This window comes from Impatiens glandulifera, chromosome 7 (genome assembly GCF_907164915.1).
Source record: "Impatiens glandulifera chromosome 7, dImpGla2.1, whole genome shotgun sequence".
Lineage (NCBI taxonomy): Eukaryota > Viridiplantae > Streptophyta > Magnoliopsida > Ericales > Balsaminaceae > Impatiens > Impatiens glandulifera.
The window spans coordinates 4,110,816-4,135,190 of NC_061868.1; the positions used below are offsets into that span (position 1 = coordinate 4,110,816).

The 24,375-nt window shown below is 29.1% G+C and overlaps 2 protein-coding genes and 1 non-coding gene across 3 annotated transcripts; 2 read left to right on the forward strand and 1 right to left on the reverse strand.

The window, feature by feature from the left end:
- The first annotated feature begins 12,225 nt into the window (after window positions 1–12,225).
- TRNAT-AGU lies at window positions 12,226–12,299 on the forward strand. The gene has a single exon. It is a non-coding gene; the product is annotated as a tRNA-Thr (tRNA).
- A 2,470-nt stretch (window positions 12,300–14,769) lies between these two features.
- On the forward strand, window positions 14,770–16,460 carry LOC124945896. The gene is made up of 3 exons (XM_047486417.1): window positions 14,770–15,103; window positions 15,968–16,064; window positions 16,143–16,460. The coding sequence occupies exons 1-3, from the start codon at window positions 14,833–14,835 to the stop codon at window positions 16,213–16,215; spliced, it is 441 nt and encodes a 146-aa protein (XP_047342373.1). The 5' UTR covers window positions 14,770–14,832; the 3' UTR covers window positions 16,216–16,460.
- A 2,394-nt stretch (window positions 16,461–18,854) lies between these two features.
- On the reverse strand, window positions 18,855–20,251 carry LOC124946205 (transcription factor MYB26). The gene is made up of 3 exons (XM_047486777.1): window positions 20,081–20,251; window positions 19,723–19,852; window positions 18,855–19,626 (listed from the first exon to the last, which is right to left on the reverse strand). Exons 1-3 carry the CDS (start codon window positions 20,211–20,213, stop codon window positions 18,855–18,857), a joined length of 1,035 nt encoding a protein of 344 aa, XP_047342733.1. The 5' UTR covers window positions 20,214–20,251.
- Between the last annotated feature and the right edge of the window lie 4,124 nt (window positions 20,252–24,375).

The following is a 24,375-nucleotide window of genomic DNA, read 5'->3' on the forward strand; positions in this document are numbered from 1 at the left end:
AACTTAAACTCAAATTATTGTTTTACTCGAAAAAAAATATAGATCCGTTACTTCAAATAAGTATATCTTGATTAATTTTTTACGATTAGAGTACCCATTTAGTAAGCGGAAGTTTTTGAATTCAACTCTTTTTTTTTTACAAAAGTTCTTAATTATTTTTTATTCATTTCTATAATTTTTAAAATAGATATGAATCTCTTGTAGGTTAGTTAGTTAGAGCACCCGTTAAGTAAGCCGAGAGGTCTTAATTTTAACTCTCATATTTTTAAAACAATATTGTCTTGATTGTTTTTTTTTCAAGAGTTCTTGATTATTTTTTCTTCATTATCTCTACTTTTTTTTTAATGAATATCAAGCTCTTGTAGCTCAATTGGTTAGAGGACCTGTTTAGTAAGCGGGAGGTCTTTAGTTCAACTTCAACTTAAATTACACGATCCTCCTTTTCAAACAATCATGTATTGATTGCTTTTTTTAAGAGTTCTTGATTATTTTTCTTCATTATCTCTAACTTTTTCAATGAATATCAATTGTAGCTTAGTTGGTTAGAGCACTATTTTAGTAAGTGGGAGTTCTTGAGTTCACAATTCTCCTTTTCAAACAATTATGTCTTGATTGTTTTTTTTTCAAGATTTTAGATTATTTTTTCTTCATTATCTCTAACTTTTTCAATGAATTTCAAGCTCTTATAACTCAGTTGATTAGAGCACCCGTTTAGTAAGCGGGAGGTCTTGAGTTCAACTCTCAACAAGAGTAAATTACACAATCCTCCTTTTCAAATAATTATGTGTTCTTGATTATTTTTTTATTAAGTCTCTCTAACTTTTCAAATGAATATCAAGCTCTTGTAGCTCAATTGGTTAGAGAACCCGTTTTATAAGTAGGAGGAAACTCAAATTATAATTTTACTTGAAAATTAATAAATCTATTACTTCAAATAAGTATATCTTGATTGGTTTTTAAGGTTGATTAGAGCAAATGTTTAGTAAGCGGAAATTTTTGGGTTTAACTCTATCCGTTACTTCAAATAAGTATATTTTTTTAAGGTTGGTTAGAGAACCTGTTTAGTAAGTGGAAGTTTTGAGTTCAACTCTCAACTAGAGCAATTTAAACTCAAATTATATGATATTTTTTCAAACAATTATGTCTTTATTTCTTTCTTTTTTGTAAGGGATCTAAATTACTTTTTATTTCATTCTCAGAGTTTTTCAAAAGAATATCAAGCTTTTGTAGCTCAGTTGGCAAGAGACCCGTTTAGTAAGCGAGAGCTCTTGAGTTTAACTCTTAAAAAGAGCATTTTAAAATCAAATTACATGATCTTACTTTTACAACAATTATGTCTTGCTTATTTTTCAAAAGTTCTTGATTGTTTTTCTTCATTCTCTCTAACTTTTCAAATGAATATCATGCTCTTGTAGCTTAGTTGGTTAGAACACTCGTTTTTGTAAGCGGGAGGTCTTGAGATAAATTCTCAACAAGAGCATCTTAAACTCAAATTATTTTTTTACTCGAAAAAATACTACATCCATTACTTCAAATAAGTATATCTTGATTGATTGTTTAAGGTTGGTTAGAGCACCCGTTTAGTAAGAGGAAGTTTTGAGTTTAACTCTCAAAAAGAGTAATTTAAACTCAAATTATATGATCATTTTTTTTTCAAACAATTATGTTTTGATTGCTTTTGTTACAAAAGTTCTTGATTATTTTTTCTTCATTTTTTATAATTTTTCAAATTGATATGAAGCTCTTGTAGCTTAGTTAGTTAGAGTATAATTAAGTGGGGGAGGTATTGAGTTCAACTCTTAACGAAAGCAATTTAAACTTAAATTATATGATTATATTTTTAAAACAATATGTCTTGATTGCTTTTTTTCAAGAGTTATTGATTATTTTTTCTTCATTTCTTTAACTTTTTAAATGAATATCAAGTTTTTGTAGCTCAGTTGGTTAGAGCACATATTTTTGTAAGTGGAGGTCTTGAGTTCAATTTTCAACAAGAGCAACTTAAACTTAATTACATTATCCCCATTTTCAAACAATTATGTCTTGATTGTTTTTTTCAAGAGTTCTTAATTATTTTTTCTTCATTCTCTGTAAATTTTCAAATTGATATCAACCTCTTGTATCTCAGTTGTTACGCCCTAAGATGTAACTTGAGAAGATAAGTTAGAGTTTAGGACAAGAGGCAAAAATGCGGAGAACAAAGATTAAAGAGTCTTGTGGCGAGAGAAGGAAAACATTCAATATCATTCATACTCTTCCAAAGAGGATATTCAGAATCACTTATAATCTGATTCTGAATATTCTCTGGTAAATGGTTATAGAATGATAAGTAGACTAACATGAGGCCACTTTGTTAAAAACAGAAAATAAAGATAGTTTGAACATAAAACATAAAATCTAGGGTGAGTCTGCATAAATAAAAATATTGAAAATAATACTAAGTGTCCTTATATCCCTTAGATCGTAAAAATACCTGATTCTTCAGTGTTTCGATGACCTCAATCGAAACAAACGTTCTCTTGTTCTTCCCTAGTTTGCGACCAGTTCCGGATGTGCAATTTCAACTGCCTACTCGTCTTCCCACGTATTATCTTCATCAATATGTCATGTTCATTTTACTAGCACTTGTCTTATATATTTTTTCTACCTCCTATATGTCTTTCTCGTACAATGATTTTCAGAGTTAAGGTTTGCGATTTCATCTCAGGAAGTGCAGTAATTTTGCTTGGATTTCCTTAATAACTTTTTAACTGTGAAATATGGAACATATTATGGATTCTCGATCCCACAAGAAGGTCCAATCAATAACTTCCCTTATTTTTGCACTTATTATGAATGGCACAAATAAATTATCCTGAAGCTTATGGTGATTTCTTTGGATCAATAATTATCTATAAGGTTGGAGATTGAGATGTTGGAGCTTGACTAAAGCCCAATCTCCAATTTTCAATTTTGCTTTAGCATGATGTTTGTTTGTCTATTATTTCATGCAATTCTAGGCCCGACTCAAATGAAATTTCAGCAATTTTAAGGCTTCTTCTCGATCCAGTAGTGAACGATCAACTTCATCTACCTTCGAATCTCCTCCTAAGCAAGGAGTGTGGATATGAGGTGCATATCCGTAGATTATTTCAAAAGGAGTGAATTTTATCGTAGAGTGGAAATTCGTGTTATGCCACCATTCTACAAGTGGTAACCATTTAATCCATTGCCTTGGCTTTTGACCTGCCATACAACGCAGATAAGTACCAATACAATTATTAACTTGTTATGTTTTCCCGTCTATTTGGGGGTGATAGGCGTTGAACAGAGCTTAATGAACTCCCTGTAGTTTAAGAAATTCTTTCCAAAACGAGCTAAGAAATATTTTATCTCTATCACTTACAATAGATGAGGACATTCTATGTAATTTGTAGACATTGTCGATAACCACTTTTGTAATACTTTTGGTAGTAAATAAATGCTTTAACCCGATAACATGTCTCAATTTGGAGAGTCTATCCACTACTACCAGGATGACGGTTTTTCATCCGGCTGGGGGAAGCTTTTCGATGAAGTCCATTGAAATGGATTGTGTTACGAAGGGAATTGAGAATTAGGGCTGTAAGCCCTAAAATAAGCTGGAAGGTATAATTGTCAGCAATTATTTTACAAATAAGTTGTTTTAACATCAAAATTTTATATTTTAGTAGTTAAATAAAAGGTGGGAAAAGAAGTTAGGTTGAACAGTTGTAATTGGTTTTGGCGGGAAAAAGTTGGGTTGGACAGTTGTAATTGTTTTTTGACGGGAAAACTTGTAGGGAAACGAAGTTACAACAATTGAATGATTAAGAAAGCAACAATCTGAGAATGGAAGGAATTCAATCCATATTTCAATCTAAGGTTAGTCATAACTCTCTCTCCTCAATTTTGTATTCTCCTCTATAATTCTAATCCCATTTATCTGATTGCAGGATCTGTAATCACAATTCTCTTCTTATCTCTTCTCATCCTATCCAATCTCAAGTTATTACTAAGGTACTGTCCAACCCTAGATCTAAACATTACTGAATCCTAATTAATAACATATCAGATTGCCAGACCTGGTTAGGTAAAGTAAATGTTGAAGGAGGCCTTTAAGGGCCACTAGTTCAATATTGTTCCATTGACAAACATTGCACTTATGAATAAACTTATTTATATCTTTTAAAATTCCCACCTAAAAGTACCCCCATTGTATCTTTTTAGTTGATACTAATACTCCTAAATGACCACCCATTAGAGTTAAATGTGTGGCTACGATCAAGATAGAACAAAGCTCGCTATCAAAGTCCACCACCAATTTGTCATTTTCCTTAGACTCCCATCGATAAAAGTGTAACCTAGGTGAGATTTTTCTTTTTTAGTTAAGTCTTGAATGATTTTAATCATATTGGGACCATATTTCCAAGCTTTATTTATACGTTTAATGATTGGAGAATGGTAGACCGATAAACCAGCACATTGTATCGTATTATTATGACGAGATAGAGCATCAACCACTATATTCTCTTTTCCTCTCTTGTATTGTACTATGAAATCATACCCGATAAGTTTATACAACCATTTCTCATGTGCAGGAGTCTGGACTCTTTGTTCTAGAAGGTGCTTCAACGCTTCGTGGTCGGTCTTGACAATGAAGGGCGTGTAGCAAAGGTATGATCGCCATTTTTTCACGGCAAATGTAAGAGTTATTAGTTTGCATTCATATGTGAATGACATATTCTTGGTTGTTGGTATGGCTCGGCTGATGAAAGCGGTCAACTTGTTCCCCTATATTAGTACTACCCCGATTACAATGTCGTTCGCGTCAGTTTCCACCACAAATGGTTGTGCAAAGTCTGTCAAAGCTAGAACATGAGGTGTTATCATGGATTTCTTCAATTATATGAATGCAATATGTGCTTCTAGCTTCCACTCAAACTTTCCCTTTTTTAATAGGCCAGTTAAAGCCTTAAAAATTAATCCATATCCCTTTATGAACCTTATGTAGTACCCCGTTAAAGCCAGGAATCATTGTAGTTTCTTGATTGATTGGGGTATTGACAATGTTTCTATTACTGGTAACTTCTCGGGGTTAGCCGTGACTCTTTCTTTGTCAAAAATGTGGCCATGTATGATATTTGAATGCACCCAAATTTATATTTTTCCTATTAAGAAGCAAATCATTAGTTCTCAACAATTCCATAACTAACCTTAGATGATGCAGGTGCTCCCGTCTTTAACTGTTATAGATTATGATGTCATCAAAGAAGACAATGACAAACATCCGAATGCAACAGTCTAAATATTTCATTTATTAAGCTTTGAAAGGTAAAGAGTGTATTAGTTAATCCAAATGACATTACCAAAAACTCATATAAACCTTCATGTGTTATAAATGTTGTTTTATGACCGTCTATAGATTTCCTTCGAATTTGATGATAACCTACATGAAGGTCTAGTTTGGAAAAAATTATTTCCTCTGGCAGTTCTTCAATAATTGGTATGAGAAATTTTAATGGTGGCAACATTTAATTTCATGTAATCAATACATAATCTCCATGTCAGATATTTCTATTGGAAATCTTATCTCGTAACAATTACACGTAAATATTATTGAATACAACACAATGATAATAGAAAAAAAATACAATAGATTATTTAATGAAATGAAGAAAAGTCTTCTCGTTTGCTCCGAGATCTATGAAATCACAGTCCCCTTAAAACAGTTTCATCGTCTCCCGTTTGTGCTTAAGAGTTTCATCGGTGGTTGCTTCCTAGGGTACAACAAAACCTACAATGGTTTATCACAGAAAACCACTACAACAACGAACTAGACAAATCACCTAAATCATAATCACCAAGTTTGAACTAGTCGAGTCAAGAACTCGAAGAAAGCTCACAAAGAATAGGAAAGACTTTTGGATTCTAAAGTGAGAAATGATAAGATGATGTGTTTAGATGAATACAAGGTGAAGGGATATTTATAGTTGAAAATTAAACTATAAAACCATTAATCAATTCTTTAATCCAATAGACACTAATCCGTCATCCATCCATCGAATGGTTATTCGTGCTTGCCTTTTCCTTATCCTTTCAAGTTACATCCATCAATAAATATTTTATAGTTACAATTGCAATTAACAATATTTGTTAATTACCTCATTCAATGCATTAATGTTAATTGTAACAATTACTAAATTTGGTATGAATTTAATTTGGATTAAATTTCAGCTTAATTCACATTTGAATTTGATGTGAATTTCATTTGGATTAAATTTCACAATTAATTCACATTTGAATTTGGTGTGAATTTTATTTGGATTAAATTTCACTATTAGTTCACATTTGAATTTGGTGTAAATTTCATTTGTCCAAATATCATTTCCATTTAATTAATGGAATTAGTTTAATTCCAACAATCCCTCACATTAATAGAAATTGAAAGATTAACTCGTTGAAAGGTTCAATAGTTGAATCATACATAGGATAGATAAGTGTAACTTTTGAACATTCCCTTATAAAAGTATATAACTTTACTAGCCGAGTAGTAGACTCGATGTCCTTGAATTATTCATCATTTTTGTGTAAATGATTATACAATTTCACATAGAATTATCCCTAATACATGTCAAACTCTTATGGTTGTTTCCGTTTTGGCCATGGAAAACGCGCTTGGTTCTGTAAGAGAGTATAAAATTGAGCCTTGCAATTCCTTCGAAGCGACCCCCACTACTCCCTCACATAGGTGATTTCTTTGTTCACAAAGAATCATTAAAAGCAATATGATTATCCTCGTCAAAATATATATTATTTTGTTATATGATTAATTCTCAACAATAACTTTCCAAGTCAGTACAATTAGGGTGTCCATTGAACCTAGTTCTTAGGATCTTCAGTCTATATAGGTTGGGTTTTCCTTTCTACTAACTTATAGTAAGCTAATGCCTCAAAAGACTTCAAACTAACTCTCTATTCAATAATTTGATTAGTGGATCTACAATGTTATTTTTGACTAACATAGTCAAATATGATAACACTACTAGAGAGTATAGTTTAATGATATTATGTCTAAGACATTTATGTCTAGACTTTTCATAGACTCTAAGTTTATCCAATTTTCAAATTATTATCACAATAATTAGAAATTTCCGTTGGTACATTCTTAGATAATCTTGGAATGTCTTCTAATAAGAAACATAGTCATTCGTACATGCTTACCATTTAAACATTTTTTTATGAAAATATTGTTTACTTGGGATAACTAGTAGACAAAATGTCTTTGAACTATTCTGACTTTATGTAAACGATTATATATTTTTCATATAAATATTTTATTTTTCGACATAAGTCAAAATTATAGATTATAACGTTTAATCTATCAAATATAATTTTCTTAAAAGATTTCTATACGTAGATTGCACTTTCAAGTGTAAACATATTTACTTGTGGAAGTAAAGTCTTTCAATTAATAATATCAATATATCATTTGATAATAACATGAAATTTCGTGTAGTGAAATTCACATCCTTAATGGATTTAATTATTTTTATCGTAATTTTCAACGATAAAATATCGTCACGTAATAAAATATTTTTCATTGTCTTCATGATATATATAATTGTCACATCCACTTTTTAATAAAAGTATGATCAAATTTTTATATCATTATTATAAATTTTGTTATAAGTCATATTAAGACTTTATAAACTTTTTTTTCATTTATTTCATTAAATTCTTTTAAAAACATTGTTTCTTCAATTTTTTATGAAAGTAATGTCAAAATATGATACGTTTCTTGATTTCAAAATCCTCAAATTTAAAATATCGATTTGAGCACCAACTCAGAAAATCAAACAATACATTTTTTTGTTAGTTTATTTCTTTTTGTAAAGTTGCGCAACTTTATCTTTTGCAGAGAACATATTTCTCTAACAATAAAATTATCTTTTATTTATCATAATATACACATTTATTTTTGTGTTATTATCAATAAAATATTTGCCCCCACATTCGTGTTGGTACCTTTTTTTAAAATCACACACATTTATATGATTTAAATCAATGATTTTCTAATCAAGAAATTGTCACATAATTTTTTTTACAAATTTCTTTTGTTATACTTATTATATAATGAATAAGATAACTATATTATAAATATTTAATTAAATAAAACATAATTTCTATACAAGAGATTATAATGTTTATTCTTATATAAATCATTCTTCACATAATCTATACATAAGAAATTAAAAATATTTAATCAATTAAAATATTTATTTCAACAATTAATTTTTATAAAAGAAATTAGAATATTTAACCAAATAAATATTCACCATATCACATTATTTCTACAAAAGAAATCATAATGTTTCAAACATCTTTGACCGAAGTCGCTTAAATATTTATTTTTTGGTTGCACGTTTGCATCCCATAATATCGGCACATTTGCCACATTATTTCTCAAATCAAATAAGACTTTTTCTTATAATTATTTAATTTCAAAATATCAAATTAAGTAAGTCTTTATTTAATATATTCATAAATATTATAACCACTTCATATATCATTAAACAAATACTTTTATAACCCACCAAGGTAGCCTAGTGGTAAGAGTCGGTTTAAGAGACCACGGGTTTGATTCCATATGGAAGTGTTTTGAGTTTAAGCGGGGGGTCATGATTGTGGGGTGCCATTTTAGTTCTCCTTTAATTCAAAAAAATTAAACAAATACTTTTATAAAATACATCAATAACTAATTATTATAATTAATTAGAATATTAATTATTAAAATTAATTAGACTATTGACAATTTATTTTTAATGAAATACAAAACTAACTAATTGTTATAAATTATTCATGTCATCAATTCGTCCGTTTCTTAGTTAATTAAATGACTTCAACTTTTCATAAAAGTTTTTTTATATCAAAAGACACATATTTTTTTTCCAATTTTTCTATTAAAACAAAATGTATTTATAATAGATCTTTATTCATGTATGTATACAAATTACTAGGTAATCATACTTATTATGAATGAACATGAATCATCATATTATTAGCTAATATGCATGATATATATACAAATAATCACTTAACAAACCCCACCAAGATAGCTCAATGGTAAGAGTTGGCTTAAGAGATCAAAAGGTCACGGGTTCGATTTCAGTTGGAAGCGCTTTGAGTTTAAGCGAGAGACCATGTATGTGGGGTGTCATTAGAGCGGTCAGACAGGCCAACCCATGGCGGAGCGGACCTACCCACCAAAACCCATCATTTGACGGGTCGACGGCGGGCCGACCCCCATCCTAGCGGGATGAAAATCTCCAACCTAATGTGGGTTGCGGGTTAGGCGGGCCTCTCACTACAAATAAAAATTATTAATAGTTCTAGAAAACAAGAGTTCAAGAACATGATCAAATAGTCATAATACACACCAAACAAGAGTATTGTCTATCGTTACACATTACTTGACCAAATAGCTCAACAAAATAACTAAAATTTGAAAAATTCATTAAATATAAATTTCAGTAAAGTCAACATTATTTAAATATCATCAATCGATATATAATCCATGTCAAATCCTTCTCCTTCGTCGCCTTTCTCTTCAATGTCTACATCAGCATCCTCTAGGACATTTGTTCCTTGTTTGGACAATATTGATGTAACTATTACGTTGCCTTCTTGATTTTTATCTACATATAAAATACACAAAAATGAAGGTAGTTAAAAATTCAAATCAAAATAAACTAATATTTAAAGTCACAAGTCACAAAAAGACAAGAACATAATTGAAAATTTGTAAATAAAATTACCGATAGCATATACATGTAACCAATTGCGAGTACAAATAAGAGTTTGCACATTGATGGGAACGAAGAGAAGAAAGGTGGAACAAATAAGTAGTTGGCGGCCGATGGGCGAAGTATTGATTATTGACTGTTGTAGTGTTGCTTGGGAGAGAAAAACTAGGTTTATGCGACATATGTCTATAAGGCTATAAATCGAATTAGATATTTTTTACCAACCCACGGGCCAACCAAAGCCCGACCCGGCTAGGCCCGCAACCCTATTGGGCTGGTCCGTGTAGGCCCACTTCCAAATGGGTTGCTAATATTTCAACCCAACTCGTCTAAATTGTTTGGCGGGGCGGGTCAACCCAACGGGCTAACCCAAATTGACGACTCCAGGTGTCATGATAGTTTTCCTTTAATTTCCAAAAAAAATAATCACTTAGCAACATAATCAAATAAAATATAACTATAATAGAAACACTTACATTGCCATATTTTGAACAATAATCAACGTGAAACGACTATACATGCTCAAAAACAAATCTAGGTAGATTGTTCTCACCGAGACAATTTTTGCAAAAATAATTTCAACTAACATAGTTGTGTCTTTTTAAATACATGATTAGAATAAGTCCTAACACAAACAACTTATTTAATCTCTTTATACATATAACATTCATTCTCTTTCATGATTAATCACATAATTTCTATAAAAAAATTTAAAATGCTTTAAAATATTTATGACAACATCATTTTGACAAATTAAATTTATACATAAGAAATAATTTGGATCCTTAATTCATTTCATAATTTTTTATATAAGAAATTCTAATGATGTCAACATTCATGATTAATGTCATTTTGACAAATCAAATTTCTTATAAGAAATCGTTATCGATCTCATTCATCTCATAATTTTTACACAAAATATTAGAATAATTTTCACATCAATGACTAAAGTCATTTTAAGGAGTCTAATTTCTATAAAGAAATCATTTACTACCCCACTCATCTCCAACATCAATGACTAAAGTCATTTTAACTAGTCTGATTTCTATCAAGAAATCATTGACTATCCATTCCTCTCATAATTTTAAAAAAAATATTAAGCTAGTAAGTCAGATGTCTTAAGTTCAACTATCAACAAAAGAAATTTAAACTCAAATTATTGTTTTTCTTGAAAAATAATAAATGATTAAATGATTCAGTTTTTCAAAAAAGTATATCTTGATTGTTTTATCTTTAGGAGTTTCTAGTAGCTTTTTCTTTCATTCTTTGTAGCTTTTCAAATGATCACTATTTTGTATATTCTTTTTTTATTGGAGGTCTTGATTTTCATTATCTATAATTTTTCAAATAAATATTAAACTATTTTAGTCCAGTTGATTAGAGCACATGTTTAGTAGGCGAAGGTCTTGAGTTCATCTCTTAACAAAAACAATTTGAACCTAAATTATTATTTTTCTCGGAAAAAAAATAATGACTCGGTTTTTCAAACAAGTATGTCAAAATTTCTTTTTTTTTCAGGAATTCTTGATTGCATTTGTTTTATTTTTGTAGCTCAGTTGGTTAAATTACCATTTAGTAATTGATTTTTCTTGTTGGAGGTCTTGATTGTTTTTCTTTCTTTCAGTATAGTTTTTCAAATAGATATTAAGTGGTTGTAGTTAAGTTAGTAAGAACACATGTTTAGTAAGCGGTAGTTTAAGTTCAACTCAAAACAAAAACAATTTGAACTCAAATAATTGTTTTTCTCGAAAATAATTCAAATTCTGTTTTCCAAACAAGTATGTCTTGATTGTTTTATTTTATGCGGGAGTTCTTCATTGTTCTATTCTTCATTCTAGACCTCTAATCTATCAATCAACATACTATGACTTTTGTTCCAGAGACAAATAACCCGAAACTTAATAGGAAGCTCTTCCTGTTTATAGGTTTATACCACTAAATGATGGCATTAGACCCTAACTACCTTGTTCCTGATTGAATTGCTTGTCTTGATTATCCTAGTTACTTCTCCACTTAACTCCGCTATCAAACTAGGTAGGGATATTTGAACTAAGCCGAATCTGTGGACTGAGTTGCTAACTTCACAAGACACTTGTTAGACGGTTTATAGAGTACCGTGCTTTCTCGAAAGATTCATTCATGCAGGCAAGTTCCTAAACTGAGCTCACTACCTTCTTCGCTTAGGAGTGTTCTATTGCTCTTTAGTATCGAATTTGTTCATTTCCTACCTCCCTTTGCTTGACTATCCGTCTTTAGCGCGCGCTCTTGCTTACCTTGCCCGAGATTAAGCAAAACGATCTGTCTTTTCGCTTTAAGATATATTTTACCGCTGAATTAAAGTAATGAAATTGACCAGTTAAATAGCATTAGAAGTAGTTTCCCTCTTAACGAGTGATGGTTGCACTTTTCAAATGGATATTAAGCTCTTGTAGCTTAGTTGGTTAGAGCACTCGCTTAGTAAGCGGGAGTTCTTAAGTTCAATTCTCAACAAGAGCAATTTAAACTAAATTTACATTCCTTTTTTTCAAATAAATATGTCTTGAATGATTTTTTTAGAGAGTTCTTGATTTTTTTTCTTCATTCTCTATAACTTTTTAAATTGATATTAAATGCTCTTGTAGCTCAGTTGGTTAGAGCACCCGTTTAGTAAGCGGGATGTCTCAATAGCAATTTAAAATTTAAATTACATGTTCCTCTTTTGCAAACGATTATGTCTTGAATGTTTTTTTTTAGAGTTATTGACTTTTTTTTATTCATTCTCTGTAATTTTCTAAATGAATATCAAACTTGTATCTTAGTTGCTTAGAGAACCCGTTTAGTAAGTGGGGGTCTTGAGTTCAACTCTCAACTAGAGAAGTTAAAAATTGAAATTCAATTATCTGTTATTTTAAACAATTAGGAAGATTCTCGTACGATGTAAACGGATAAAAATATTTAAAAAATTAATAAATAAATTATAATAATATGTATTCAATGTTTAAAATTTTTAATCACGAATAATATATTAAAATAAAAAATAGAACACTCTCATTCCACATTTTATTCACTATGGTAAAATAACTCATTTTCTCACATATCTCATCACATAGTTTTTCCCAATAAACCTCTCATCTCGTGACTTTACACTTTCACTTTAATCAATCAAATATTTGATTCATATTTTTTAACAATTAGCATCGTGACCTCACACTTTGGTCAATCAAATATTTTATTCATATTTTTTAACCACTTTCAATTGTTAACGACTTATTATTCATCGGTAAACCACATCTCAATCACACTTGGTTAAAAGATTGTATTTGTTTTGTTAGGTTGCAAGTTCGAAACATATTTTTAACCGTTTTAAGTTTATGGGTGGGTCAACCCACAATCCGACTCAAGTATCCATTTATTCTCAAATATATATCAAAATTAACCACAACTCTTGACCCATCAATACGGACACTTTGAAATTAAGCATCATATATAAATATAATGGGACAACGAATTAAGCATGTAGTCCACAAATACACTTAACCATTTAACAATACACAGAATTTGCCGCCTGACGGGCTCGAACACAGGACCTTAGGTGAGAATATCAACATCTTGTTGACGCTATGCTAGAAGAGGGATATCATATTATATATATAAAAAAAATTCATGATTCGGTTTTTCAAGAAAGTATGTCTTGATTGTTTTATTTTTATGTGTTAGTTCTTGATTTTTTTTTTCATTCTTTGTAACTTTTTAAATGGATATTGAGTTGTTGGTTAGAGCATTTGTTTAGTAAGTGGGAGATCTTGAATTAACTCTCAACAAAAATAATTTAAACTCAATTTACATGATTCTCTTTATCAAACAATTATGTCTTGAATGCTTTATTTTTATAGTTATTGATTGTTTTTTCTTCATTCTTTGTAATTTTTCAAATGAATATCAAGCTCTTGTAGCTCACTTAGTTGGAGCATCGTTTAATAATCGCGAGTTTTGAGTTCAACTATCAATAAGAGCAATTTAAACTCAAATTATATGATCTATAATTAGTTAAAGCACCCGTTTAGTAAGTGGGAGGTCTTGAGTTCAACTCTCAACAAGAGCAATTTTAATTCAATTTACATGATCATGATTTTTTCTGAGAGTTCTTGATTGATTGTGTTTTCTTCATTCTCTATAACTTTTCAAATGGATATCATGTTTTTGTAGCTCAGTGATTATGTTCTTTAAATAATATGTCCTTATTGTTTTTTTTCTAGTATCCATGATTACTTTTTCTTCATTCTTCATTGGTGGTAACTTTTTAAATTTATATGAATCACTTGTAGCTTAGTTGGTTTAAGCAGGGTCATAGCTGTGGAGGTGTCATGCTAGCTCTTCTTTATTAAAAAAAAATTGTAGCTTAGTTGGTTAGAGCATTCGTTTAGTAAGCAGGAGGTTCCAAACTAGAGAAGTAAAACTAAAATTCAATTACTTTTTCTCCATTCTTTATAACTTTTTAAATATATATGTAGTGGAGCTCAGTTAATTAGAGCACCCGTTTAATAAGAGAGAGGTCTTGAGTTATATCAATATCAACTTGTTGTAGCTCAATTGGTTATACACTTATTTATTAAGCGTGATGTCTTGAGTTCAACTCTCAATAAGAACAATAAACTTAAATTATATGCCGGGTTTGTTTATTAATATGTATGTCTTGATTTCAACTCTCAATAAAATAAATTTAAACTAAAATTATTATTTTTTTCAAAAAAACCATTCCTTATTTCAAAAAACAAATTCCTCCTAAGCTTAGTTTATAATCATTTTTCTTTTCTTCTATGTTTATATTAATATTTATTATTTATTTTTATTAATAGAATAAATTTGCCTAAAAATTAAAAGAAATGTTTGGACTAGTGAAACCCCATTATTATTAAAGAAGGTCCAATTTTAAGACTATGGATTAGGCCCATTACATCTACTCTCCAGCCCTTTTCTTCACTCTTTTTCTTTCTCCCTCCACAAAAATCCAATCTTTGGTGGCGATTTCAGGCGAAGAAGAATTTCAAGAATGGCATCTAAAACCCTTATTCGAACTGGTGCTTCGTTGATGAGCCGCTTGTTGAATCCATCGGTAAGTCAGAATCCAAGCTTCTGCAACCATCTTCTCGCGTTTCGTAGCCAAGAAAATGCTGTTTCTCCCACTTTGCCGCTATTATTATCCAAGTTCCAGACATCTCTCAATTTGTCCCAAAATGATTCTGAAACCATCAGGAGAATGTCTTCAGAAGGTTTTCTATACCCTTGTGGGCTTCCTTCTCTGGATTTCTTCTGCCCAGACGGTACATTCTCTCCCTCTCTGTAAACTAATGATCGACCTTATTTTTGTTTCTTTGATTCAATTGAGATATTGTAACTATGATCCTTTTCGAACTTTCGCAATATATGTCAAAATAGTGTTATGAAATGGTTGTATGTTTGAGCTCGTACCTTTTTGTTGATCTCTGAGATGCACTTATAGGTATGGCTTCTATGCAATAGAGTATATCAAATTGGTTCTTTTTCGACTTTTTCTGGTTATAATTCTTGTGTGGTGAATGGAATGATCATAGAAATGAGAGTTAGGGTTACAAATTAGTTGAGCTGAACTCCTAGTACACTTTTGTATTTGATCCGGATCTGGCTCAATCCATGCCAATGAATTTATGGATATTGATTCAGATAGTTTGGTGTGAATAGGTCAAATACATTACATTTCCAAAAGTGATCCCATATCCTCACCCGAATGAGATTTTGGGTGACAAATTAGTTGACTCAGACCACGTCAATGAATTTATGGATATTGATCCAAATACTTTGGTATGCATAGGCCAAATACATTCCATTTCCAAAAGTGATCCCATATCCCCACCCGAATGAGAGTTAGTGTTACAAATCAGTTGGCTCAGACCACATCAATGAATTTATGGGTATTGATCCAAATACGTTGGTATGCATAGGCCAAATACATTCCATTTCCAAAAGGATCCCATATCCCCACCCGAATGAGAAAATCAGCAGAAATGGTTTGAAAAAAAGTGAGTTTTTGGTGGGAGTTTTTCTTCTAGAAATTGTATAATTGGAGTAAGTGCATCATTTTATTTGTATTGTTATTACTATGTCTACCTTTTGAAAGTACTAACAGAAAGAACACCGTCTTCCTGAAGGAGATGAAACTCCAAATGAACCAATGATTCTATTTCCCAAAAGAACATATCAACCAAGTACTCTTAGGAAGAAGAGAAACCATGGTTTCTTTGCTAGGTATTCTCTCCACATCTCTCTTGAATGAACATTTTCTATCCATTCTTTATTTGACGCCTGCTTAAAAATATTGTTCAGGAAAGCAACCCGAGGTGGACAACGAGTAATTGCCCGAAGAATTGCAAAAGGACGATACAGAATTACCCATTAGCTACTTTTTTAGGCTTTCCAAGTTAAAATAACAAATTCGTCATTCTAGAGGTTGATCAGGCTCACCTATTCAAGGGTTTCCCCACCAAAGTTAGTCTGGTAAATGCTACTCTACCTGTAATATTTTATTTCCAGAATTGTTTTTGTAGTTTGCAAGTTACATGAGAAGGGATTATAATTCACATTGTCTGTTCTTTTTATTAGTCCTGCAAATTTAAAAGATTTATCAAATTTTATGTTTGCCAAGATGCTGCAAATTATCTAAAGATTCTTTGACCCCTCAAATAACATATTGAATGGTTTTGTATTACACAAGTCAAGATCCTCCATTAAGGGAATTGGTATAGAACACATATGTAGAGATCTGAAACCATTGTTGAGTTTGATTTTGATATTATAAATTCAGCTTCATTGGTTAGAGTTTATGTTTCTTAAGTGGAAGCAAGGGTTCGACCCTTTAAAAGAAAATAGCTTTGGTTAGGCTAGTCTACATTGTTTTGGTGGCTGAATATGTTTAATAACGGGTGTGAAAATGGGTTACTTATCACGGTTCGAATCTATTTTAATATTTACATCGCCCTCATAATCGACTAACCCACCATATTATATGTGTAACCAAACTTTTTCAAACCAATAAAATTGATGGAACCAAGTTAAGATAGTTATATATTTGTTTAGACATTTTTTTAAATAGAATAATCTATTTATCACTAACAAGTTATCAAATTTGTGCAGCAATATGATTTTTAGTTTAGTTTTATTTTTTGATTAAATATTAATTTTCAAATAAATTATCTTAAATATATGTATATAAATATTTTTATTAATTATCTTTAAATATGTACTTTGGTTCTGAATTGTTACTTTTTAAAAAATAAATAGTTATTTTATAATGTTAGATTTTGTTATTATTATTATTATTATTATTATTATTATTATTATTATTATTTATTCTGTCTAAAATTGACCTAATAAAAAATCGACACAATATTAACAAAAAGTCTACAACCGACTAACCTTATATCAGATCAAGATGAATTTCTTTCTTTTTTTTAATAATGAAATCAACATATATATATATATATATATATCTGGATTTTTTTTCTTTAAACAATTTTAATGCTTTCTCTTTTTCAGTCTTATAGTTAACATTGATTTTAATTTATACAATTATCATTATGTTAATGTATAATTATTTATAATTTAATTTTCTATTAGTTTACTAATTATTATGCTAATATATATAATAAAATTAATCAATAATTATTTTATGTCATTTCTTTTTTTATGTACAATAATTGTGTCAAACATTGACATTAAATTGTATTTGGAAAAGACTCGTGACTGAAAAAAAAAATATTTTTATTTTTTAGTTCAATAGTTATATTTTATTAAATAAATATAATAAATTTGTTTTATATTTTTTAAAATAATAATAATTTAGTTGGTTAAATACATTGTTAACACATTTAGCGGCCTGTGAGTCAAATTTTGTCGGTACTTTTATTTTTTATTTTTTATTTTTCTTATTTTTGGTGTTTTTTGGGGTTATTACGTCTATTATATATTTCATTTATTTATAAGTTATTTTTTTAAAATAGATAAGTTGTCAATACTATTGAATCATATTTATGTTTGAATCATCATAAGGAGTTTAATAATAAACATTGAAATGTTCTATGAAACTTATTTATTAATACAGTTTTTAATATTTCAAAAAAATATCTTAGAGAATCAAAAGTACTTTACTAGTCGACCTTTAACTAATAAGAAACACCCGAGAAACAAAAAAATTACACCCTAAGTTATATACAAAACTCGGGAGACATCGAATCCACTTACCTCCTATATCTCGACTCTGGTTTTAATTCAACTCTTATCAATTCAAAATGTATTAAGTTACAAAAATATGAAGTATATGGAGTTCATAAAAAAAAAAGAAAAAAAGACAAATATAGTTTGTTTTCTTCTCTTTCTTCTTTCTTTAAGAATTTATTATCATGTGAAAGTTCAATTGACATCCATATTCAAGTTTTTTTCTTTTGGAATTTGTACTCAATTAAATATTTTCTCTCATTTTACTTCATTTATCATCACTCCTTTTATCAATCTAAAATATCAAAATACATTTTATTTAATATCTTTTATTAAACTATTTAAAGGATAAAATAATCATTAAAATTAAAAAAAAACTAATTTATTAAAAATGAAGTCAAACAAAAAATTTATTCAAAACTCATATAAAACAACCTAAAAAAGAAGACAAGATCAAACAAGCTCTTAATAAAAACAAAGAGTTCTAGATCTATAGAAGAAGAGAATAATTTATAGCTCATGAACATTTATGACAGATAAATAAGTCACATAGATTAATAAAGAAATAGAGACAATAATAATATTTCATTGGAAATCCATAGGTGAGGACTAATAACTCAAGTATTAAACTTCCCAACCTAGCAAATTCTAGGTTTCTCAATCCCCAATAGAGAAAAAGAGAAGTAAATGCACGATTCCATTTATTGCAAACATCTATTCCTTATATCAAATATTATAAAAAAAAGTCCAATCATAATGCCATTTCTAGGAATATCTATGCACTCCTAGCTAGCTAGTTACTAGTAATAAAGATAGATCAAGTAATCATATCTCTTTTGTTGCAAACCGGCCACCCATCTCCTCCGACAAACTCTCCGGCGGTGGTGGCGGTGGCGGCAGCATAACAAGGGCATCATCAATAATGTGCCCGTAGTTTCTAACTCTAATGGACCCCACATGTTGATCACATGATGATGATGAGAAACCGCCACAAATCGGAACAAGATCGAGTGAAGTAGTAGAAGATGAAGATGGCAATGGCAATGGACATATGATCTCCGAAGAAGGTTGAAATTCTTCCATTAAAGGGTCTTCGAGAATTAATGGTATTTCCATTTCCGAATTGTTACCCATAAAACAAGTTTCTATTTTGGGCCAACCAAAGGTTTGATAGTATGGTTGAGGGTCTAGCATGGGGAGAAAGGAGGATGGTTGGATGAAGTTGGTATCGAGATTGATCATCATATTAGGATTTGAATTGATTTCATGATAATTGAAACTAGTTTGAGCTGCTTCCATTGAAGTTGCATCTTGAACATTGCTTAAAATGTCTTGTTGATGAGAGGAACTAGGGGTAGTTATCATTGAGATCAAATTAGGGTTTAGATTTAGAATTGAGTAGAAAGAGCCAAATGAGTCACCATAATTATTATGGTTTGAATGAATTGGAAATGGTTCATGAGATAAAGCTTGATGATGAAGATGATGAAGAAGATGGTGATGATGAGATACAAGCTTCTTCTTTATACTCGAATTCCAAAAGTTCTTCACCTCATTGTCTGTTCTTCCCGGCAGGTGTTTCGCAATCTGAGCCCACCTATTATTTTGAATTTTAGAAGTTAATATCTCAATTTCGATTATCACTAAAAACACCTGAAATGTTTAAGAACTCTTTATGCACTTAGAATTTTACCTATTACCCAAAATACTATGTAACTCGATAATAAGAGACGCTTCTTGATGTGAGAAGCTACCGCGTTTAAGGTCAGGGCGCAAGTAATTGATCCATCTCAGTCTGCAACTCTTCCCGCATCTTTGCAGGCCTGTAAGTAAGCATATGTAACATTTGCTTTTATCTTAAAAATTTGTTAATAAACTTAATTATGATGAAGAATCTCACATTGTTTATACTTTCTTTTATTTCTTTTCATTCATCAATAATAAACACAAAAATCATATCATAGGTTGACAACGAGAATATGAGTTCATACGCAATGTCACTAAGTTACGAGTCTCCACATAAATCGTGAAACTTGAATTAGGGTTCTTACCAGCAAGCCTTGGGACTGAGCTCCAGCAGCCATGGCCATAAGTAGAGATACAGTTAATGAGTTTTTCATCTTCTTCAGGTGACCATAATCCCCTCTTGACCTTCTGCTTGTTGCAGCATGTATGATGTCCCATTTTTTTTAATTCTTTTTTTCTTGCAAATATTTATGGAAGACAGAGATCATCATAATGACTTTCCAAGAATATATAATTCTGATAAGATAGACCAAGGAGAGAGAAATACAGACAGAATACCTAGCTAGCAAATAAAAAAAAAAAAAAACTTGATCAGAGAAAACGTACGTACCAGATGATCATCATGTCAACTTTTTTTTTTATAGTACTATGATAAGTTTTTGGTACCTTCACTGTCCAAACACACAATACACATAATACTTATAGAAAAAGAGAGAGACGGATCATAATGCAACTTATAGGGTTTTTGATAAAAGATCTCAGTCTCCAATTTATTTTTATTTTGGAATAATTGAATTAACATTTTCAAATAAAATATATGTAACTGAATTTGAACAAGCTATTTTCCAATAATCGGGTTCAAATATGTTGTTTCAAATGATATGTTCCATTATGTACCACCTTCACAAAAATTAAATATTTTAAATAATAAATGAAAAGAAGGAAAAATTCATATATTTTATAAAGATGGTATAAAGTGGAACATAAATTTTGAAAGAGCAGATCATCTGCAATCATAATGTCATATTAATTTTTTTTTTTTTTTTACCGAACTCAGATCCAGCTCAAATAAATTTAGACTTTTTCTTGTATAAACTCAAATTTAGACATTGTTTGGATTTGTATTATATAAATACTCATTTAGAGTTATTTAAATAATTTTGTTTGGTACGAAGTTATGAAAATTTAAGTTATTTATGAAAAAACTTAAAAGTTATTAATATTTAATGAAAATATTTGTAAATTGAAACAAGTTATTTTACCTCTTAAGTTATTTGAATAATTTTAAATAATCTTTGTTCGCATTGATGTTTTCACGAAAAATGTTAGAAAGTTTGTATTGAGGTGATGTATATTGTGAGTTTGAATCGTTGAGTCACTATCCATAATATATTTTTTTTGTGGACTATCTCGTTAACAAATAATGTATTTTCAGTTACTCAGGGATAGTAGAAAAATGTCCTCCCAAGACTTGTTATAAGTATTATGATTTACACTTATATTATTGTGATCATTTTTAAGATAAGTTTCAAAAACTCAGTTAAATGAGTTGAATCATCCATTTTTTAGAATTTTGGTGTTGGTTAATTTTTTAGTTTTCATAATTTTTAATTTTTTTATGTTGTGCTTAGTTTTTCTTAATGTTTAAATTAATTTCAATTTTTCTAAGACATTGGTTATTTAAAGAAAAAACTATTCAAATTTGATCAATTAAAAATTTAAAATATTTCTATTTTACTTTTTATAAAATATGTATTTTAATATTAATTTAACCCAAAAAAATTTCAAGCTCTTGATAATTTTATTTGGGGTCATTATTTTTTAAAATATTTTTGTGGTTTTTTTTATCAATTTGTAATTAATACTAACAAAACTTATTCTATCTATTTATTTACTTTATTTTTTATGATTGGGTGTTTTATAGTGTGATTATGTAATTTTTACATTATTTTTAATTTTTTAAAAAGGATTATATTATTTCTATATGTAAATTAATATTGTATTTTAAATTGGAGTAACAAAGTTGTGTATTTAAAAAAAAATCTATAATAGCACAAGAAATGATGGTTTAAAACAAATAAATTGACAAATTCGGAATGGGGGATTAATTGAGCTGGCATTCATTAGAGATCAAATTTTGTTTTGTCCTGAAGGATTCATTTATGACTGTGGGGACCTTTTAATTATTGTTTTAGTACCTGGTTTCTATAGAGATTCCTATATTAAAATAACAACAATGTATAACCTAGTTATTGATAAGAAATAATAAGGTAATAGAAAATGGCAAATCACAATGAGATTAATTTTTTTTAATATAAGTTACGAGCCGAACAAAATGACATTCAATTCAGCATGACTTGGGTTCTTTCTCTTATTCATTAGTGTCTTAGTTTTGTCGTCTCGTTTATGTTATTCATTGTTGTTTATGATATTTTTAACGTTTCTTGATATCGATGCTGTAAAGTAGAGAATGAGTTTAAACCATTGTTCCAAATAACTCTCTTTAATTTGAGAAGTGGTCCAAAGAAAACATTGAATGAGAAGGATCCTTCAAGAGAATGGATTTCAAGAGGAACTTTCAAAGATGGTTAATCATCACACATTATTTATTATGTTCCTCTTGATATGGGAACAAAACAAAGGAGAGGTGTGCGCGATTTTGCATCTTGGAGTTCGAATTGATTTTTTTTATAAAAAAAACATAACATGCGTCATAATATAAATAAAATCGTAGAAAGCAAAATAAATGATTACATATACAATAGTGAAATAAAAAAAAATACTGATTTTTTTCAAACAAGTGAATAAAAACAACTCTTTAAAGATTATCTGGCCTAACTCTTTGGATAAAATTGGTGATAATGACCTAAAAAAATGATTTAACACATTAAAGTAGAAATTGTTTGTTTTTGTCTTATATCATTATAAATTTCTAATTACAAACTATTATTGATTTGTTTGTGTGGGTATGTTACGAAAGGCGGAGATTATTGATGAAGTTGAGGATGTGATTGAGATAATGTATTTTAGTATTTTGATTAATGAATTGAGTGACTTGATAAATTAGAGAGGGAGTGAAATAATATTTAATTTTTTAAAATTATTTAATTAACTCAAAACCGAAAAAAAAATCATAATATATGACATGAAAATTTATTCTCAATAAATCAGCTCTCTATTGTTTTCAACACAATTTACCTTTTATATATATTTTTATATTAATATAAATTTTATTATAACTTTTTTAAATTATAATCTGGTAAATATTATAAAATTGTTAAATAAAAGTCTTATCTCTTAAAAAAAAATATGAGCATATTGTTTGTAATTGAGAACAACAAATATTTGAATGAAAAGTCTTATCTCTATAATTCTCTTCACTTTATACCAAAATTATTTTCTAGCACCTTTTTTCTTAATTAAAAATAAATAAGTCTATCATGTTTGCATAACAAATGAATAATGGCTATGATTTACTTATGTATGTCTTCTAGTAAACAAATGATAATAAATAATGGTTTAAAGGAAAAAAATTATTCAAAATTTGTCAGGTGCTCAAAGTAAGATCAGCATATGTAATGGTCCAGCATTATTAAGTTCCTAAGAACTCATGCTATTTCTGCAACATAATTCAAGAATGTCATACAAGGGACCCACATTCATTTTCTTACAAATTGACTATATACATTTAATTTATGATTAATTTAGCCAATAAATATATATATATATATATATATATATATAAAATATGATGGTTAATTTTTAAAATATCCGAATTGTTGGGTTGAGAGCGGTGCCTAATTTGGATATATATGTGAGAGTAAATGAATATTTGGGTCGGATTGTGGATTGATCCGCTCATAAACTTAAAACGGTTAAAAATAAAATTAAAAATACTACAAGTATGTTTCGAACTTGTAACTTAACAAAAACAAGTACAACTTTTAACCAACTAAGCTAATAAGACTTTAAATTTAACACCAAATTTGATAAAAGCGGGACATTTTAACAATATAAGTTCAATTTTGTAATTAACTAATATATATATATATATATATATATATATATATAATGATGCTTAATTTTTAAAGTGTCCGGATTGTCGGGTCGAGAGCGGTAGTTAATTTGGATATATATGTGAAAGTAAATTAAAAATATTATCACATTTTAACCGTAATTGTTTTTTTAGTTTTATATTTTTACTCGTACAAATACACGGGCTACATGCTAGTTTATATAGTATTCTTATTGTGTTAGTCAAATAATTAATTTTACATTAATTAACTATTAGTTAATTAAATTTAGTAGAATTATCAAATTAAGGTATTTATTGAACATAATTGATTTCACATTAATTAACTATTAGTTAATTAAAATGAGTAGATTTATTAAATTAAGTCGTTTATTGTTCAGATTTCAGACCTCTTAATTTGGAGTTCTTTATTGTTAAATATAAAAAAAACGAGAACAAATTCAAACACCATTTGACATTTATAAATAAATAAATAAAAGTTTTATATTATTAATTAATTATGAATTTTAATGAATTAAAAGTTTTGACTATCAAGTTTCAGAGAATTATTAGTCAAAAATTTCAATT

What these genes read in the sequence shown, in the direction of transcription:
- LOC124945896 (XM_047486417.1), top strand. Translation starts at nt 14,833, where the DNA reads ATGGCATCTAAAACCCTTATTCGAACTGGTGCTTCGTTGATGAGCCGC. An exon ending in GGATTTCTTCTGCCCAGACG is followed by an intron (nt 15,104 to 15,967) that starts GTACATTCTCTC and finishes GTCTTCCTGAAG; the next exon opens with GAGATGAAACTCCAAATGAA. An exon ending in AACCATGGTTTCTTTGCTAG is followed by an intron (nt 16,065 to 16,142) that starts GTATTCTCTCCA and finishes AATATTGTTCAG; the next exon opens with GAAAGCAACCCGAGGTGGAC.
- LOC124946205 (XM_047486777.1), bottom strand. Translation starts at nt 20,213, where the DNA reads ATGGGACATCATACATGCTGCAACAAGCAGAAGGTCAAGAGGGGATTA. An exon ending in CTCAGTCCCAAGGCTTGCTG is followed by an intron (nt 19,853 to 20,080) that starts GTAAGAACCCTA and finishes GCTTACTTACAG; the next exon opens with GCCTGCAAAGATGCGGGAAG. An exon ending in CATAGTATTTTGGGTAATAG is followed by an intron (nt 19,627 to 19,722) that starts GTAAAATTCTAA and finishes TCAAAATAATAG; the next exon opens with GTGGGCTCAGATTGCGAAAC.